We start from the raw sequence: 21,008 nt of genomic DNA on the forward strand, positions 1-21,008 counted from the left end.
CCAAGCTGAAATCGCCCTCACAGAATTCAAATTTCACTGCTACTTGCTAGCTGGAAGAGCTCAGGGAAGTTATTTATCCCTCTATGACTCAGTCTCCTCTTCTCTAGGTACAAATTAACTTATCATACCTTCTAGACTCCAGGAATTTGGCTCTGCAGAGGTCAGTCTGGGTTGCTGAACATGTTTGAAAGCTCATCTGGAGGCCTGATGTGACAGAGGACCCCGGGACAGATCCACTTCAGGATGCTGACTGCCAAGAGTCAAAGGCCATCTGAGTTAAGCTTAAAAATTAATCTAAAATTGTTTCTCCAATATTACAGTCCAGGGATGATCAGGGACGGTCACTGGGGCTGTCTCTAAGGGGAAAACAATCCAATTTGAGAATGGAAGGGCCAGACAGAAGGAATTGGCAGGTGTCTTCTGACTGCTTAATGAAGACATCTTCCCATTGGTCTTAAAAGAAGGTAGAAGAAAGGAAATAACCAACTGACAGAACACAGAGAAGAAACACTAGCTGTACTCTGTCTGCTACGCACTGCTCTCCCCAGGGAACTGGTGCACAGGGTACCAAGACCTGGACGCTGCGGGGGACCAAAGATGGAGCAGACAGCACTATGGGTAAGCTGCGGGTGGGAGTCAACAGCTGGATGCTGGACACGCCCCATGATACAGGATGTGATCCCATCTGCCACTCTCATGCCCAGATCTGCAGCAAATATGTTTTCTCATCAAATACAACTCAATTCACTTAAAAGTCTACAATGATCTGGTGGGAGTTTCAGATTTAGCTTGATGCAATATACAAACACTAATAAAATCTCTTCCCATAAACTTGTTATATGTGCAAAACAGGTAAACAAGCTCATCCATGCTCTTTACAGTAGATTAGGTATACCGGGAGGGCACATGCCAAGGAACGGTAATCATTTTTTGTGAAGTGGTGTTCCTAGAACTGGTGATTTCATAGACAAGTTTGGCTGATGTGAGAGTTACATTATGATCACCATCATACTAAAATGTGATGATAATGATAACTACAATAGTAATAGCTAATACTTATAAGCAAAATTCTAAGTGCTTTCTACATAACTAACTTAATCTTTACAATAAACCTGTGAAAAATAACTACACTATTATGTTATTATACTATTATAAATTTTTATAATTACTACTATAACATGCATAATATATAATATTGCATATTATTAAAGTATTACTATCTGCATTTGACATATGAGCAAATTGAGTCACAGAGGGAATAACTATCTTGTCTGGGATTTTCTAGCTAAGTGGAGAGCTTGAATTGGAACCTAGGTAGTCTATTTTCTTAATGATTACACTCTCCCACCTCTTGTCTACATAAAGGACCAGGGCCAATGAATGGACAACTCAGGGCTGTCATTCACATTGTAGTATCAGCAAGTGGTACCCCAGAAGCTGCACAGAGCATAACCTACGGCTGGATGCAGCATCCCCACTGGGGATAAAAGGAATTGACTCCTCCTGGTAGTGGTCCCTGGGGTTCCTGACTGGTCCTGAGGTTCCTTTAGAGCATATCCAAACAGGTCTTCCCTGGAAGCAGTTTCATAAGACAGATGCTCCACCAAAAAAATGTCTGAAGTCAAATCTATTTGGAAAGAAGTGAGTTAAACAAACTTAAATAGTTCTTTTACTGGAAGACCCCTCAGATCCTCAATGTGTTAGTGTTCATTTGTGAACGTCCTAGAGGAGGATATGGTTGTAATATTTTCTAAACATATTTGACCATTTACATCATCTTGAAATAGTGTTTTGAGGAATATTTTATACTTTGGGAAATGGCTGACGTTTAACGGGATCCAGCTGTGAGAATGCAGTCTTTGTTTCAGGAGGGTACTGGTGTTCTGTTGCAAAAGTCTCCTATAGACACTTGTGGACTGAGAGTGAAGTATAAAAGTGGTTGAAGAGAAAACAGCCTAGAATTGGGCTCCTTCTGACGCTTCTGTTCACTGGCACCTCTAACCTGCTGAATTCCTCACCTATGCAAGCCTTAGATTCTAAGATCCACTTGTACAGTTCTTCCTTAGCTAACATCTCATTTCCCAGCCCACCCTAAGTAAAACCTGAAATCTCCTTTAATTTTTTCCCCACTCTACAGCTGGATGCCAGCTACCATTAACTGCCTGTTGTCTAGTTTCTGGAATCTGGTTTGACCTGACTTCTGTTGGTTTAAGAGTTTTTTTAATATTCAGCTAACCTGAATCCAACCAAGACGGCTGTTTGATTCTCCTGGTCTGTGCAATATGTCTCCTGATCAATGGGGATCCAGCTATTGTTTTGTGGGATACCAGGAGTCATAGAATAAACTGGACTCCTTAAAACCAAACCATTTGGGATGCCTTCCCCTCAGTACAATCTCTCTATATTCCTCAGGCTCATGGCAGCTAAATCCTGATGAGCCCTGGATTGGGAATCCCAATAATGTAGTGAATTCAAATAGTCCTGAACCTACCATCAGAAAGTCTCCTATTCTTGAGCGAGCTTTGAAACTAAAATAAATATAGCCAACCTGTCCTCTCAACCAGAAGTGATCGTTTGTTTGGCTAGATTAGTATTCTAGATACTGGCCCCAAACCAAGCTGACCTCTGGTGTGGGAGAAGGAAGGAAGGAGATGGGCTTCATCTCACTATTAATCTCCTGACATTCTATCTGGGGAAGCCATTTATAAGCAACTTGAAGTAATCAAGTTACTGGTCTCTGGAGAGTGCTGATAAATTGACTGTAATTTTTGTTTTTATGATGACACTATCTGGACTTAAATCAGCCAGGATCTCACAGACTATTAGATTTAGTAGTTTTGATGACTAAGTGAGAAGCGAGGGGAAAATACTATACTTTTTGGCTGATTGAAGGGGAGAAAAATCTGGGGCTTTTTTAAGGGAAAAATAATTGTTAAAATAATTTAAAGTTATTAATCCACTAAGAATCAGAGCACAGTCCAAAGCTTGTCATTGAGTTAATAATAGTTGGCGATTCCTTTGAGACATAGTTTTTGTGAGGTCATTTTTTGAGGCTAGTGGTGAAAAGCTTCATAGCCACAGAGTAACATTTGGCAATAAATTAGTTCAGCTTGTTTCCACATGGCCCAAAAATCTTCATTTGTTCCATCATGAAAAACAAACTTTCATTTGCTCGAAGCAGGGGAAAATTAATGATTTTCTTTTGCACATTCTGACAATTTAATTTTTGCATGCTTATATGTTAATCTTTTAAAAAACACCACTGACTACTCTTTTCTCTGTTTGGTTTTAGTCCTTGTAAAAAAAACCCAAAAAGACCCCATTTTTAGCTTTTAACAGAAAGAGCCAAATTTTCTCAAGGCAATAGCAATGCAGGTCCAAAGAAAATGTATGTGACTTAACACATTACTGAGTGAGGCTAGAGAAAAGTCCTTCCCTAAGTATGAAGTGGGTTATTAGATCTCAGATCATGATAATCTTATAATATTGTTGTCAGAGGCATGGGTATGGAATAAGTAACTAAATTCTTTCTTATTACTGTGATTCTAGATGAAAGTCAAGAATTGATCACTTTTAACTATAGTATGAAACAAATGTGACATGTCTTACATAGCCCTACTCAAAAAGCATTAAGTTAGGAAGGCAAAAAACTCAACCAGAGTTGTGAGAAATGTTACCTGGATTACTAAAGTTTGCAAAAATATCCTAAGTAACTTTTCAAAGGTCACACAGCTCTCTGACACTAGGAACTCATTCACAACCACTATACTCTAGTTACATCAGGCTGCCATTATTAGAATACTGGTCTACCACTTACCAATTATATGACCTTGGGCAAGTTATTTAACCTCTCTAAGAATCACTTCTGTAAATGGGTTGTTCCTACATTTAGATGAGATAATTCACGTAAAACACTTATAGTACCTGGAAAGTGTAAATATTTAGTAAGTGTTAGCTGTTATTAAAATAAGAGAAATTAGCAAAGAATCAAAGGATTAATAGAGGTTTATTTTGTTTGTTTTTTATGCTATGTGTGTACATGTGTGTTTCCTATTCCTTATGTTACATGTTTAGTATTACCTCTTGGGGATGAAGTTCATCATAGAAACGATGACAATTATATTAACAGGGCTTTACATTTCCCAAAGTGCTTATATGAATTATCCAATGTGATCCTTAAAACAGTCTTGTATTTGTTAGCAAACTGAGGCTTAGAGAAGTTAAGTAATACTATGTTGACCACACAATTGATAGCAGAAGTTGAATCCAGATTTGAACCCACCAGAGTGAATTTAATTTATAGCCTTTGATGTTGAGTCAGTTTATTGCTTTTAGTAATATTTAGTTGATCTTGAGTTTCCTAAGTATATAATCTAATCATCTGCACATATTGATACTTCTATTTCTTCCCTTTCCATAGTTATGACTTTTATTTATTTTTTCCTTATCTTTACTGACAGCAGTTGTAATACAGTATTAAACAAAAACTTACCTTACCTTTTTGCACCTTTGTTAATACCTCTCTTGTTATTCCCTCTGAATGTCCTCCTCCAAATGCTTGGATGTAGCCCATGACTGTCCTATCCAGCTCTCAGAACTGATTCAAATATCACCTCTGCTGTAAACAATTCTCTCTGAGCTTCCCAGCTAGAGTAATCTCTCTTTATTCTAAACCAACAGTTCTCAACTGGGGGTGATTTTTACCCAGCCAAGGGATATTTGGCAATGTTTGAAGCCATTTTTGGTTGTCATAGCTGGCACAGAGGGTGCCACTGGCATCTAATGGGTCAAGGCCAGCAGAGATGGTGCCAAACACCCTAAAGCACATAGGACAGCCCCCCTACAGTGAAGAATTATCCAGCCTAAAATATCAGTAGTGCTGAGGCTGAGAAACTGTTCTAAACTAAAGGCTCAAGGTATTATGATACATGTTATTTTCTGCTTTAAAAAAATTATGTATATATTTTATTATCCAATATATTATTTGAAGGCAGGAATTTTGTCTTAATCATATTTTATCACTAATGTTCATGATAACTAGCAAGTCTCCCTTTATATCCACTTGTATTATCCCATTAGATACCTTAGATTAACTTAAACATTAATCAACCATTAACTACAAAAGATGACATATGTTAGATAAAACAATTTAAAGTTTCCTTAAGACACTTGATAAATGAGAAAAATAATGCAGGACCTAATTTTCTTAATTTATAAAACTCAGGCACTGCTCATTCTTATTTCTATTCCACACAACTTCCCCAAATGATTCCATAAACCATAATATATAAGAAGAGAATATAGAAAATTAATATATTTGAAAAGATACAATTTACATATGAATGCATTTGGAAAGACATTTTAACCATGAAAAATTTGACAATGTTGACTAAAAACTCTACTAACAGAATCAAACCAAGGAGGAAAAAGAAAAAGTGAAAATACTTTTAAGACGCTAGGCTCATGGGAAACATGATCAGGAAAAACAAATGCTCAACACACCAACACTGGTGTCACATTTAAAGCTCAAATTTTTTTAAAAAAATATGATCTCCTTGGAAGCAAGCAGACATTACTTTATTTAAAGTGCCTCAAGTATTGTATTCATTATCATATGGCAGCAGCAATGCAGACAGGATTTTATCAAGGAAGAAAATATGAATCTCTGTAATTCTTCTCACCAATGATATTTCTAATAAGAGGTAGAAGATACAATCAATATATGATGGCTTTGCTATATAACAGAAATATTTCTCACAGCTATGAAGACTACTGTTATTTTCCACTAACAGCTGTATTTCTAAATAAAATTTTGAAATCAATGTCCAGTGTTACTTTCGGAAAGAGCTAAATACAAATTAAGTAGTTAATTGGTGCATCTAATTATTGTATGTGGTTTTCATTTTTAGGCAGTACTTTCATACGACAATCTAACAAATATGTCCTTTGAAGTGGAATACTCTATTAGGTAACAGATGTTTTCTTGCATTTTATTATGCTTATAATAATTTCATAACATTCATAATAATAATACTGTAAAATAATAATTTACTGTGGTCAATAGCATGGGCAGTGGTCACAATTAAAATGGAAGTATTTCACATGAATAGCAGATGGCAGCTCCAAGACAGAATAACGTTCACCTCTAAATGAGGTTATATCCACTTCAGTAATCTTTTACAATTTTTAAAGTACATATTTTTTATGGACAGTATTATTTATTTCCTGACCAAACAGTGGTATAATTAAATGAATTAAATAAGTACTTACCTAGTAAATCTGAGGCTCTCAAATTTTCTTTCAGAAACAAAACAGAAATAAAGGCACTACCTAGAAAGAAAATGGCCATTAGTGGTGTTTCCAATATAAAAGCATATATTATGCAATGCCATTTGAAAGGAGTTAAACAGTTTGTGTCTTATGCCTGACTAGCTGTGTCCTAGTTAGAGATACCCAGCAGTTGTGGCTGCAAAAAAGGATTTTTCCCCCCACCATGGTGAGGATACATGGAAATTGGCCAGGTTTACCATGGACCTGGGACAGTGACTGGGATAGCGCTTGGTATATAGTGAAGGCTTAATAAAAGTTTACTAAATGAATGAATGGAAAAAAAGAAAAAAAAAGGAAAGGAGACAGGTAGGAAGAACAGGAAGGGATGGAAAGGTAAAAGAGACAGAAGGGAAGGAAAGAAAAGAGGGAAAGAAGGAAGTCTGAACTTTAAATACATCCCAGACTAAAGCTCATTATTTCCCATCATCTCCTCCTATAATCCCTATTGCAATGATACCCTATGGAGCACCAGAATCCTAGGACTCCTCCTAGTCTCCTCTCTCCCTCACTACACATCCAACAGGCTACTGGGTCTGTTAAGTCTGAATTTCACACTCTCTCAATCCACCCCCTCCTTCCTTCTGTTGTCACTGCCCCAGCTCAGGCCAGCTTCACCTCAGGCTTAGACCATTATAGCTTCCTCTGCCCTCCTATTTCACTCTCCCTTCCCCATACCACCACTACAGTAATCTTTCTAAAATGCAAATCTAATATAAATCCACAGCTTTAAATTCTCTTAATGACTTCTTGCCATCTACAGGACAAAGGCCAAACTACTGAGCATGACATTCAAAGACAGTCATGATTTTGCTCCTGCCACTTTGCCACATTCGTTCTTGATCTCTTATATTCATGCCCACCCTTATTAAAAGAATCATAATTCCCAGAATCACTATTGAGTTTAATGCTAAAGGACTTTTTGTATGTGCTTTTCCTTCTACAACTCTGCCTCCATCCTCATGACCAACTGTAGACTCAGGTATCACCTGCGGATTCCCCCAGGCCAAGTTATCACTCCTCTTTGACGTGTGATTACCCCTTGTAATACAGCTTTTTCATTACACCTGAGGTTTATTTGCCTGTCTCCCCTAAAAGACTATCAATTCCTTTTACTATGAGATATGTCTTATTCTTCTAAAATCTGAAGTGGGTAGCTAGTACCTAGGACATAAAAGAGTGTTTATGGGATCTCTGTCCCACATTTGCTGACCTTCATGATGTTTAAGACTCTCTTTCCCATTATTGATGCTACTGAACTCTCAACCTCATCACTGAGCCATGGCCTGCTGCTATAGCCTCAGAAGTGTGGGGGTAAGTTGAATCTCTCTGAGTTGCTCCTCTTATGAAGCCATTCTTCTATATGTAGAGGCATGGGAAAATACAATCTTGCAGTAATACAAAAAAATACACAACATAATTTGTATTTTCAACTTTTAACAATAATTATTAGCTGGGTTTTCAAGTTTGTTTTTTAAAGTAAGAACACAGGAAAGAAAAATCACCATAAAATAATCTCATCATCTAGAGAAAATTGCAGTTAATATGTTAGTGTGTTTATTTCCCTTTAGTTGAGATCAAACCATAATGCAAAATTTCGTTTCTCAGTTTCCTCAGTTACTATATTACAAACGATTTGCCATGTTATTAAAAATTCTTCATAGATATAATTTTAATGACTCTGTATAATAATCCATTAAATCAGTTAAATTAGAATATAACTATATCTGGTGTTCTGGCAATTGATCTAAAACAAAATAAGAAATCCACACCAGAAACCCTCATTCAAGATAAGATGGCATCCTCATTTGTTTTCTCCATCTTTTTTTCAACCTAGCTCTCTCTCATTCAAGTTGACCTATGTCCTTGCAAACTTTTCCTGGTTGGGTTAGTTACAGGAATAGAGATTTCACACAAAATAAATGGAACATGAGAAATGTCCGCGAAGCATGAATTTAAGGGTGTAGGGTGGCTTTAAAACATTAAAGCAATATTTTCTGTAGATAAACTAAAGTATAGATTTGTAGTCTATTACATTAATAATTGAGTTTGGGACAGGTGTAAAAATGTACAAAAATTTTCTATATCAAATTTGGACCAAAATAATTCAGGGAAATGAATGACACGTTAGAGCATTAGAAAAGGTATAAAAACCAAGACCCGACTCCCACCTCCATCACTGACTTTCTGCATAATTAGGTAGGGAATGTTTCCAAGCAGAGGGAGATAGATTAACAATAAAAAATAGGTGAAGTTTCACTACGCTAACATATACCAAATGCATTCCATTATAACAATCCTTGAGATAACTGTGTGACAGCAAAGGATTCCAGTAAGAGGGGAGACAATGCTTATGTGGAATGAGGGAAATTTTAGAGTTAGTAGGAGACATAGAGATAATCTACTCAAGGTCCTAACTTTACGTTTGGGAAACTGAGGTCCAAAGAGGTTGTCTGTTTATTGACTGATGCGTTCATCTAATAAACACTTATTTTATAGCAGAGTTGGAACCAGCACTCATATTTCCTTGTTCCAGTCCAGAGCTCCTTTTAGTACACTACACTCCATTGCCTCCCTTGAAATAAGAAAGGCAACATTTTCATTCTTTTTTTGTTGCTAAGCCACAGTTTCATAAACAACTTCACTTTCAGAAGGAAGAGGAAAAAATGTTATGTAGGAGATAATTTCATTGTTAAAAGCAAAAAGGATATCATTGGTAACAATAAGCTTGAAATATACTATATGTATAAAATTATACCAATTGATATAAAACAGTTATCAGTTTTATGAAACATAAATATGTTACTTTTACTATCTGAAAGAATTTATGTCTAACGCACTTCCATACTCATTTTTTTGTTTTAAGAGAACATGAGATTTTTAGAACAAAATTTTTAGATAAGAAAATAGAAGATTTTTCGTTTTATTTATCTAGCAAAATAATAAGAAAGAACATTCTATTAAGATACATTTACTTGAAACATTTATCTTGCACAACATGGTTAGAATGAGAGCTGTGCTGAGCAAAAAGACGGTATCTGAGCAACAGCTAATAACATAACTTCTAAGTAGTGCAGTAAATTTTTAAAATGAGAAAAAATAAACTGAAGTACTCCCATAATATGTGTGCAGAGATATGCAATCCATAACACATGTGCAATCTGTCAAACTCAACACTGTCTAGTTGTTGTTATAACAACAACCGTTGTCTAAGGAACACCTAGAAAGGGGAGAAAACTATTTCACTTTTATTCCTAGAGTAAAATTTAATATTCATAAATAGAAAGAGCATTTCAAGATCAATAGTTTAAAAAGCATTGAAACAGAGCACACTTGTAAATTAAACTGATTTGTACTAGCTATGATTAAACTGTAGTTCCTTCTGAGCATTTACTTCAGCACTCACAGTTTTGTGTACATTTTTGACTTGAGGCATATTTGGGCAGAGGTTCATGAATGCTATTACATCCTGGCCTTCATAGGACATGGGTCTACACAGAATGCTCCCAGGCACGGGTCTAGAGACACAGCTCACAGACATGGGTCTACATGGAGTGCTTGCAGATGCTGGGGTTAAATTCATTACACAGTATCACACAGAGACTCTAAAGGCAGATGCTGGGCCACAATGACCATAATGCATTAAGAAAAAAAACGTGAAAGGTAGCATGTGAAAGATAATATACTAAAATTCAAACAGTGGTTATGTAGGAGTCATGGAAATAAAAAAAAAAAGATAGCAAGAATACTATATGTAAGGGAAATGGACAAAAAAAGCTTCTTCTGGTATTTTCTCTGGTAAAAAATAGAGCTCCCATGGGGTAGTTTATTAATGTATTCACTTGGCCTTGAAGTTCCAACGCTTTATGGTCATGAAGAATCTCAGCAACAATTATAATGGACTGACTCCTATGAGTGAGTCATCTATTCTCTTTTTGGCCATTAAGTGTCACTACGGTTACCAATCAGCATGCAGATGCTTTCTGGTCACGGTTGACATAAAGAATATTACACATGGGCATTCTGGTTCAGATTTCCAGATGAAAATAGATAAAGATCAAGCAAGAATCCAGTGGTTTCAGCTGAACAAAGTCTAAATGTAGGGGAGGGTGCCAGTCCCAGAGGTACGTATGTGACCTGGTGTTGAGCTTCCTAACGCTCCCTGATTTACTTAGGAATAAACCTCAAGTTTATTCATCATTCACCTCCTCTCTGACATCACCTAGACTTGGTCCAAGACCTCGCTGTTATCATGGAAGAGTTACTTAGCTTAGTATGGTCAAGAGTGGATGCTCTAAGACTCACGGCAGGCCACAAATGAGAGAAAAAAACAAGTATAAATTAATCTGGTCTATGGGAATTCAGACAGGTTGTACAAACCTGATTTGGATTTTCTTCTGTAATAGCTACTAATGGGGATCAGTAAACCAGAAGTTAAGCATCAACTTTCTACATGGTAGCAGTTAAACTCAAGGGTAGATTTTTACATGTCCATTTAGATTTTTAAGTCTGTAGAATAATAGGTAAGTTGGCATTCCCTTTTCCAATTTGAAACATTATGATATATGTGTACTTTTTACTTAAATTCTCTTTCCCCCCAAATAATAGCTTTTTATCAAAAGTTTAACAGCACAGAAGAGAGTTCAATAACTATGTAATACATTATGATATGGCTTTTAAAAAATAATTTTGTTCACACTTATTTACTTCTCCCCATTTTTTACCCTTTTATGATCATTTCTTAGATAAATTTAACCCAAAGTTTAAAAAATCAATTACACTTTATTTAAATGTAATTATGGATATGATATTCTTATCAGATTCAGAAGAAAAAAACCCTTTGGTCCACAGTCACAAAACTCAAATGCCTACAGGGGCCAGCTAGGTAATTCTCTAAAGAGGAAAATCCTCTAAAAAAGAAAAACCCCAGCAGCAGGCTTGGCAAAGGGGGGTGGTGGGCTGTGATGATGAGGGTGGTGGGCTCTCGCAGTAAGGGGCAGTGGAGTACACCAGATTAGTGAAAGGTGGCAGCTGTAACTCAGCCCTAGCCAACTGCGAGTCCAGTGCTATCAAACTTGATTCTTTAAGAGAAAAACCTAGTTTTTGTGTGTCATGGTCTAACTTTTAAACATGGGAAATTAATTCATATTCTTTAAAAGGATTGTTTGAGCTAAACAAAACACAGCAGTGCCTAGAACTGGTCTGAAGGCCAGAGTTTGTGAACTCTGATCTAGTCTGCAAATAAAAATGTCATCAATTTTCACTTCCGGACATTCAATTTATTGTTTAGCCTCTATGATATGAAGGGAAACCAGGGTGTACGTTTATAGTATAGGAAAGTAGAAGACAAAGTAGTACAGAACTCTCTTCTATAAAAAAATAACCCATGACATGAAAAGAACATATTTACATAATAATGCTACAAACGGATCCTCACATGTAAATATCTAGCTTGAGGTTTCTGACCACTTATAATGGCAACTTTATTGTACTGCTGAAAAGCAAACCACAAACGCACTTTCATGTCAGTCACAATCAAGCTTCAAACATGTGGACACACTGAGCGTGCTCACAGGCTCAATCAACTCTAAACATCTAGAGGCACTGACTTCTCCATAGTGATCATTCCCTGCTATTTGTAGAATTGTAGGGAAAAAGTATGTCAATTACAACGGACTCTGTGGAGGGAGGATCTGAAGATCTGAGGATGTGACACTTTGAGAAAAGTCTCTTTACAGAGAGAAAAGTCCTACTATCCACATTGGCAGGAATAAAAGTGTTGAGTAATTCATCTTAAATTTAAAAAAATTGGTACTGTCATTTACTGAAGATAATGAAGAAAGTCTGTAATTTGCATAATTAAAATGAGGAAATGTACCTGGATTAAGAACAATAATCCTTTCTTTTCTACATGTTTCTTGACACACATTAGTGATTAAACTTGAAAAGATTCCAAAAAAGTAAAAACGCTATCATTGACAAGATTAGCTCTCTCTTATAAACGTAATAACGCATTACTTCATCATTAGCAATTTCTCTAGAAATACTGTGCAGTGTTCTTAAAAAATAAGGATGGGTGGAAAAGACAGTTCAAGTAAAGTTTTTAGGTTTTAGGAATGCTTTCAGCTGAGAGTGCACAAGCAGACATAAAACGAAAACTTCAGAGTTTTATTCCACTCATTTTAATTTAGGCTGGTTCTGGGACAGATGTACTAAAGCAGACAACCCAGCAAGCCACTGAGAAAAAGGATATTTTCTACATATTTCCAACATTAAAACAAGCGTCCATGTGTAGTGTCCCTCTCACAGGCAGCCTGTGAGGCTTCAGAGTCCCAGTGACCCCGTCCAGGCTGGCACCAGGCACAGGGCTCTAAAGGACAGACAATTCACAGCATCTAAGTCTGTGTAATGCTGCAGGTCACTCGCTCATTGGTCTGTTTATGTTTCCTTTCATTTGTTTCTAATAAAAATCTTGGAGACCAAAGTTTTTGCTTCAGATGACTTCCCTGGAATTTCAAAAGGCCTCAACAGGGCTTTTTGTCTACATTATGACCATCGTTTAATGGATTACAGACACATTTCAGTTTACAGCTTTGTAACAGCACAACAGAAATACAAGAAACAACATATATTCCACATCATGAATTTCAATTTGAGCAAAGGCCAGCATGTCAGGGAAAATTAGAGCTGGAAAATACTTATCAGTCATATGTCTCATTCTCCTCTCATTTTCTCAGTGCAGTAAGCTCTCCAAACTTAATCCAAATTAGCCCAGTAACAGGATGACTACTTCTCTTAGGAAATTATCCCAGAGCCAAGGAGACCTCGCTGCTATTAATTTTATTATTCCATATAAAATTCCAAGTGTTTGATCTCATATAATTCATCTCAAATTTAATCTACTTATTTCTCACTTGTATTCAGCTGGGCAATAGTTAAGTAAAATGACAGTTTATGTGTCTCATACAGTACCTGGCAGAGTGGAGGTTCATTCAATATTAGTTTCTTACCTTTAACTATTTCTGAAGTATTGCCTGAATTTAACTTGGAAAAAGGTGATATATCCTCTGAACTCTTCTCTAATTACTTTAAATCAATATACTCAGAGGTGTAGAACTGGAAGATGTCGTTGGTGCCTCCGTCATGCTCTGTTTTCCCCACTCTCCCTATCCCTGCAACAATCTCCCTCACATCCCACTCCCTTGAGCCCAAGACAAGTTAATTTTATACTCAGTGAGGTCTACCATGAATATCCTCAATGCTATGCGGCTTCAACTCTTTGGAGTGTTGATAACTTCATTATTTTTAATCACCCCTCAAGACTTAGGCATAGCATAGATCACAGTCATGGGGATGAACAGAGAAAGGAAAACATTAAATGTAAGGCCACACTTTGGAGATGCAAAAATAATCTAACTCAACCCTCAAAGGACAGGCTTATAAATCTTTAAGTATTTACAACAACGAATATTCACAAATTCTGAAATGTTTAACCATTGTGTTTCACCAGGAATTGAAATCTTTTAAGCAAGAGTTTTTCTCTTCCAACACTCTAGAACAGAACATCCTATCCTCGTTTTATCAAAATTCAAATTCAAACCAACTCTACAAGGCTAGAGAGAGCAGACAGCAGGCAACAGACACATACAGTCACCAGTCTCCTGGGTCTCAGTTGAATGGTGAGTATGGACATTAAACAGGTCATTGTGAGCATTATGAGAGATGCTGAAGGGGAAACGTAGGGTCAGGGCTGCTGTGTGTGGTTGAGCAGGTTGTGCAGTGAACAAAATCACAACATCTGAGGGGCACCTCCCACATCTTAGTATATCTTTGTATATCTCAGGACAATTTTCTGACAGATGGAACCAGAATGTCCTGCTCTAATAAAATCATTGTATTACAATAATTTGCAGGCAGACATAAATAAAGTGTCATGAGAAAGGTTTGCTTTTCCTAATTCACAAAAAGGCACCACACAGACGAGAGGAGGGCCCATGCAGAGTGCTAAGGGAGCAGAGAACAGCATGTTTAATTTAGTCTAGGAACCAAGATAGGCCTCCTGAGGAAGAGTGTTTACCTGGGACAGGAAGAATTAGCAGTAATTTAAAATTTTACTACAAACTCCACACAATATCTAACATTTCTTTTTTTACTAGATTTCTGGTATAATAAATAAGTTTCTCAGAAAATACATTCTCAAATTGCAGTTAGACCTGAAAGAAACCTGCCCTTCAGCCTCTCTGAACTTAATTAGCAAGTGAACAAGAGTGCTATGAAGCCAGAGCAAGAAGACAGAAAGTTGCACACACATCTCAGACTGCTATGTTTTTCCTCTAACAACCTTCTATGTCTGTTTTTTACATGTATTTTGTCTTGGTGGGTTATTTGGAAATTCTGGTATTTTCCAACATGTTTTGGTAGGAAATATGTAGGGGAGTCAAAGGGCAATTGCTGCTTAACGCCTGAACAAATGAGCTGTGTGCATCATATTTTTCTGTTACCTGAAAATTAACCATTACATGGATAAGAACAATTAAAAGCATCTCCTAAATTGGTTCATCCATTTTAGAGAATTTAACCATCAGCCATCTTCGAAGCATGGAAGTAAACCTTGTGTGCTTTATTTGTGCGTAATAATAATAATAAGTCACAGTGAGAATTGCTAGTGTTGTCACTGTGTGAAATACTGTACTAGGCGTCCAATAGTGTTCTTAGGTGTTTGTGTTTACTTAATTCTTCCCCACAACAACCTCTGAGGTAGGAACTATTTTTATCCCCATTTTACAGATTAGGAATCTGAGACATAAACAAGCCTAAACAAGCTGCCCGAGGCCACAGAGCTTTCCAGTGGCAGGACTGGGATTTGAACCCTGGCAGGGTAGCCCTACAGCTGGTACTCTTGACCATTCTACTGCCCTGTCATACTGGGGCAAGTATCCAGCCGAGGCTCTAGGTGAAACTGAAAAACCATCCTTTAAACTTTCTTAATTAACGGAAACACAAACACAAGTCAACAACTAGAATTAGCCATACTGCCAGTACAATTAGCGTATTAGTCAGAATAAGGTTTTGGACCTATATTTGTTGAGAAAGACCTTCGGTGAGAAATGTAGGGTAAAAGTACAAGATGACACAAGGATACTAGGGCTCTGACAGTCTCTCTCAAAAAGCTGGACCCAGGCTAGGCAGTCAGACCTGCCTATGCACCAGGATTATTTCCCATTATCCAATCTCTGCTGCCAGGCACAGGTGAGTTATCTATCCTGAGTTTCTGGGATGCTGTGCCTGCTTGTGAGCATTGCCTTGAGCATTTCCTAAAGTGTTTTCTGCAGAACTGTTGTCCCTTGAGATGCTTCATATCAAAAGCATCTTGTGGTCAATAGGTGGGAAACCTGGCCTACTGCCTCTGCCTCTGCCTCTGCAAGATTGACAGTGGCATGGGCCATCCCAGGGCCCAAAAAGCCCTACACCAATGAAACCTGTGCAACTTTTAAAATCTAGTATTTGAGAAACTTGTTTAATTATGGAATTCTTTGTTTCTTAGAATACCTGTGAAATCACCAGTGCTTGAGAAACGCTGCCTCAAGGTGAGCATGTCAGTGGGGAGCAGGAGGACACACAGAGAGAGGGAAAGAAAGGATCAAAGGAAGATGATTTGAGGCGGGAATCTGGGTAGAGTACAAACTGAAATATCCATATGCTTACCACAGCACTTCTTACATACTAGTCCTTAAAAAAAAATCTGTTCAATTAAAGTGTACAAAGGGAGCAGGAATTTTGTAAGACAAACAGGCAGGTCTGACATAGTAGTAGTCTTGTGTGTAGTACGAGTCGTACACACGATTACCCACACAGTACCTCCTAAGGAGTGGGGAAGATGGAAGAAAGTACCCTTCACTTGGACTTAAGAGCTAAAGTGTTTTTTGGTGTTGTTGTTGTTGTTGTTTTTCTGGAAGATTAGCCCTGTGCTAACTGCTGCCAATCGTCCTCTTTTTGCTGAGGAAGACTGGCCCTGAGCTAACAACTGTGCCCATCTTCCTCTACTTTATATGTGGGACGCCTACCACAGCATGGTGTGCCAAGCGGTGCCATGTCCGCACCAGGGATCCCAACCAGCGAACCCCAGGCCGCTGAAGCAGAACATGTAAACTTAACTGATGCGCCACCTGGCCGGGCCCCTAAAGTGTTTTCAAGTGTTCTGGATTTTAATCTTCTTTTTTTTCTTCTTTGAAAAGCAACAAACAACAGAAGAAAAGCCGGAAAAGAATATGCAATCTCCCATGCAACACCGCAGCAGACATTATCTTCCTTTTTTTTTTAATTCAAAGGGAGGTTTGATTTCTTTCTTGAGGCTCCCAAGAAATAATAGGGAAAGAAAAGTTCCAGCATAGAAAAGTGCGGACGCTCTTCTGCCTCATCTGTAGACATAGCCATATGATACCTCTGTTTTAAAAATACTTTCCCCTTTGCTTCAAGTTCTCTAGAGTTTCTAGAATCTTTATAAAGAATCTCAGGGTGGTAGGGGTTTGTTCTGGGGAAAATCCTCAATCACCAGTGGTCCCTAAGCCACCTACATTCGCCAGTACCTAAATTTAGCTGAGGAGTGCTATGGGAATATTATTTATGAGCATGTACGACTGCTTGCAGAGATTGTAAAGTAGGAAATGCTGTGTGTTTCAGGCTGTAAGTTTACTTCTTTGAATCACTTTAAACGTGCAGAGAGGGAGGTTGCTAAAAATGTTATAAAGTTGAAATGTTAAGTAAAGCCCATCTGTCAGGGCAGTGGGCTCAGAGCTTAAAGGTGGGTAGACTGGCCCCACAGGGGACTTGGGAAGGACAGGACACTTTCTGAGGGGAAGGTGGGAAAACTTAAGCTTCCCACTATGAATGAGAGCTTCAAGCAAGTCACACCAAGGGGAGCAGCTTCACAGGCAGCTTCACTGAAGTTCTGCAAGGGGTGTCAATGCTGGCCCTTAATCTCTGGCAACTTCTGAAGTCTCACGTCATGTCCCATGGGGCCTGGCTATATTTCATTTCTGTGAAATCTCTGATCTTTAAATAAATACAGACATATCCCCTTTTCTTTGAGCTAGCTGGGTAGCTCTCTTTCTCTTGTTCCCAGAAAAAAGATTTCCCAGGCCCGGGAGACTGGAGATAAATGGAGAATTTCAACACAATGTGGTGCACTCAGCCCTCCCCTAGGTATCTGTTTGACACATTTGGACAATTTTTTCTTTGATTATTTCATGGAAATGGAGCATAAAGCATAATAGGAAACAAAACTAAAGATAAGCTCTAAATATACAGCCATTATGAAGAATAAGACAACATTTTCAGAACAATTGGGACCTATAGAGGTCCCAAGTTGACAATATAACTAGATCTTTTATCTGTTACTTCTCAGATTTTGAGAAGAAAAAAAAATCCAGAGCCAGTCCTGATGGCCTAGTGGTTAAAGTTTGGCACTTTCACTGCTTCAGTGGCCTGGGTTCATTTCCTGGTCATGGAACCACACCACCCATCTGTCAGCTGCCATCCTATGGCGGTGGCTCACATAGAAGAGCTAGAAGGACTTACAACTAGAATACACAACCATGCACTGGAACTTTGGGGAGGGGAAAAAGCATCCAGAATATCCATGTACGTGGTATGTGTAATAAATAGAAGATAAGATATACTCAAATCGCTCATTTTATTGGAGTGTTAAAAATAGTAAATGATTACATAAATTGTGTGCCTATTCAGAGTAGTAACAGTATGGCGATTTTTACTGAACCAATTCTAGAAAGCTAAAAAAGTGTTCTTTGCTAAATATTCTACTATTATACATCATGAAAGTATTTCAAATAAAATATGTTAAATGATTAAGAAGGGGAAACTACTTTCAAAATAAAATTCTCTTTGAATATGCATTATTTCAGTTTAAACTATGCTTTCGTTAAGAATATCATATAATTTTGGGGGCTGGCCTGGTGGCACAGCAGTTAAGTGCAAACGTCCTGCTTCAGCGGCCCAGGGTTCGCTGGTTTGGATCCCAGGTGTGGACATGGCACTGCTTGGCAAGCCATGCTGTGGTAGGCATCCCACATATAAAGTAGAGGAAGATGGGCACGGATATTAGCTCAGGGCCAGTCTTCCTCAGCAAAAAGAGGAGGATTGGCAGCAGATGTTAGCTCAGGGCTAATCTTCCTCCAAAAAAAAAAAGAATAGCATATAATTTTTTAGGAAAAATATTAAAATTGGGATATGTGAGCACATTACGTTTGATCTAGTTGTTACCAGACAATAACCATCAACTTGGTTCTATTTCAATGAAGGTTCCAAATTCACAGAAACTTGGAAACATTCTGTTTCCATAGCAGCAGACAAAGAGTAAAACTAGAAAGATTTTATTGATTTTAACGAGGTTTTGAGAGTTTGTTCTCCTTTTTAGCAGTGATTTTTCTTTTTTTTAGTCTTTAGCAACATCTCATATTCTCTCTTCTAAATGAATTTAGTAAATTATATATGTTTTGAAAGTAGGATAATTGTGACATTACTGTAAAATTACATATTCTTATAGTAATGTAGAATAACCAATATTTAATTCTTTTTTTTTTAAGGATTGGCACCTGGGCTAACAACTGTTGCCAATCTTCTTTTTTTTCTGCTTTATTTCCCAACCCCCACCCCCCCACCACTCCGGTACATAGTTGTATATCCTAGTTGCAGGTCCTTCTAGTTGTGGGATGTGGGACGCCACCTCAACATGGCCTGAGGAGCGGTGTCATGTCCGCGCCCAGGATCTGAACCCTGGGCCACCACAGCGGAGCGCATGAACTTAACCACTGGGCCACAGAGCCGGCCCCCTATTTAATTCTTAATGTAAAAGAGATGCTAAACTATGGAGTCAAGATTGGGCATCAAAGCCTTTAACTACATGTAATGTCAGTTTAACATATGAATAAAATATAATATTGTACTACAAATGCTTTTAGATAATTCATTAATGATTAAAAAGCACAGTATAACATTTGCTCTTACTGTTAATTTATATGACTCAAACACCGGGAATCGGGCTCTTAAACATACGTGTTTTAGATACAAAATGCAAGACTCTTCATGGTTAATGTGGCAGCATGACTGCAGATAACTAAATCAGTAGTATAATTGTTTCAAGTTAACATGCTAAGAAAACAAGAAATAGACTTCTTCTTTTGTGCATGTGTTGTTTAAGTTGTATGTTTTTCACCAACTCTTCTGATTTCTTAAAATTTCTTTTTGTCAAAACACAGAAAAATGGCTCACCTGTAACAGACATACAACCTAATGGAGCAATGAGAGTAATAGGGGCAAATCCATAGGCTGCAAAGTTTCCTGTCTCTCCCACGGCCATCAGCACCACCCCAGCCCACCACAACATGCTCTTGAAGTACGGCCTTGGGTGTTCTTGGTGCGCCAACTGAAGATGAGAATATTTCTGGAAGTAAATCAGAATATAAATAAGAAAATATTTCTACCCAATTAAAACTTGCCTCAAAATTTTTGGTCCTATAAATTTGTATCATGGCTTTTAAATGTATTTGCAGATTATTACAGAGCAACCTATTATGGTGTTCTGTTTGTTCCAAACGTATTAACAGCAAAAGCAACTCACACTGATATAGCATTTTATAGTTGAAAGGGCCTTCTCACATATGAATGTGGCTTAACTCTCACAACAACTCTGTAAACTATTATTATTACTATTTAAAGATGAGGTGTGTGTTAAGGAGTTAAGTGATTATTTTTTTTAAAGACTTTATTTTTTTCCTTTTTCTCCCCAAAGCCCCCCGGTACATAGTTGTACGTCCTTCTAGTTGTGCCATATGGGACGCTGCCTCAGCATGGCTTGATGAGTGGTGCCATGTCTGCGTCCAGGATTCAAACCGACGAAACACTGGGCCACCTGCAGCAGAGCGCGAGAACTTAACCACTCGGCCACGGGTCCAGCCCCAGGAGTTAAGTGATTTTTTAGTCCACTACACCAGAACACTTCTTTTAGAATGTCAAAAAAGTTCAGATGCCAAAATAAATGTTAATGAAATAAAAATAATAAATTACTAAAGAAAAATCCTTTCGTTTTTTAATTTTTGCTAAGGAAGATTCACCCTAAGCTAACATCTGTGCCAATCTTTCTCTATTTTGTATGTGAGTTGCTGCCTCAGAACAGCTGCTGATGAGTGGTGTAGGTCCGCACCTGGGAACTGAACCCCGGGCTGCCGAAGCCGGAGTGCTCTAAACTTAACTACTAGGTCACAGGGCCAGCCCCAGAAAAGCCTTTTGAAAAGGGATTCACATTTATGAGTCAAAGTAGCTACCACAATAAACACAGCAGGTCAGAATGCTTTGGTAGCTGCGGTTAGGGGTGGGGGGACTCTTATTTATATCTGGTTTGAGTATTTCTTTGTATTTGAAACATATAAATTCCTGGAAACTGGCTATTAAAACAAGCCCTATTTCCTTATTGACTTTATGATAACCTAACTTCCTTCCTTATAAGATGTATAATTCTAGATTACTTAAAAAAATTTTTTTAAAGAAAATAACAAAAGTACTAGAAGAAAATATAGAACATTAAAAAAATTCTTGGCTTGTGCCAAGGTTATAAACCTCTTTCTAAGTGTGGTACAAATTCATAAGCCACCTAGATACTTTGTCTT

General features: G+C 37.7%; 1 protein-coding gene and 1 long non-coding RNA gene across 4 annotated transcripts in view; one reads left to right on the forward strand and one right to left on the reverse strand.

The window, feature by feature from the left end:
• The window catches only part of NIPAL2 (NIPA like domain containing 2), a 71,340-nt gene that overhangs the window by 29,403 nt on the left and 20,929 nt on the right, over window positions 1–21,008 (reverse strand). For both annotated transcript variants that reach the window (XM_023648753.2, XM_070222384.1), the window contains exons 3-4: window positions 19,615–19,786; window positions 6,271–6,330 (exon numbers count right to left, since the gene is read on the reverse strand). In XM_023648753.2, coding sequence (XP_023504521.2) covers window positions 6,271–6,330; window positions 19,615–19,786 — 232 coding nt within the window. The remainder of the gene's footprint in view (window positions 1–6,270; window positions 6,331–19,614; window positions 19,787–21,008) is intronic.
• On the forward strand, window positions 311–15,992 carry LOC111774983 (uncharacterized). 2 transcript variants are annotated; one of them, XR_011421638.1, is made up of 3 exons: window positions 311–618; window positions 13,884–14,006; window positions 15,872–15,992. It is a non-coding gene; the product is annotated as an uncharacterized lncRNA (long non-coding RNA). The 2 variants fall into 2 exon arrangements; XR_002810383.2 differs by having other exon boundaries at window positions 341–618; window positions 13,838–14,006.

This window comes from Equus caballus, chromosome 9 (assembly GCF_041296265.1).
Source record: "Equus caballus isolate H_3958 breed thoroughbred chromosome 9, TB-T2T, whole genome shotgun sequence".
Classification (NCBI taxonomy): domain Eukaryota; kingdom Metazoa; phylum Chordata; class Mammalia; order Perissodactyla; family Equidae; genus Equus; species Equus caballus.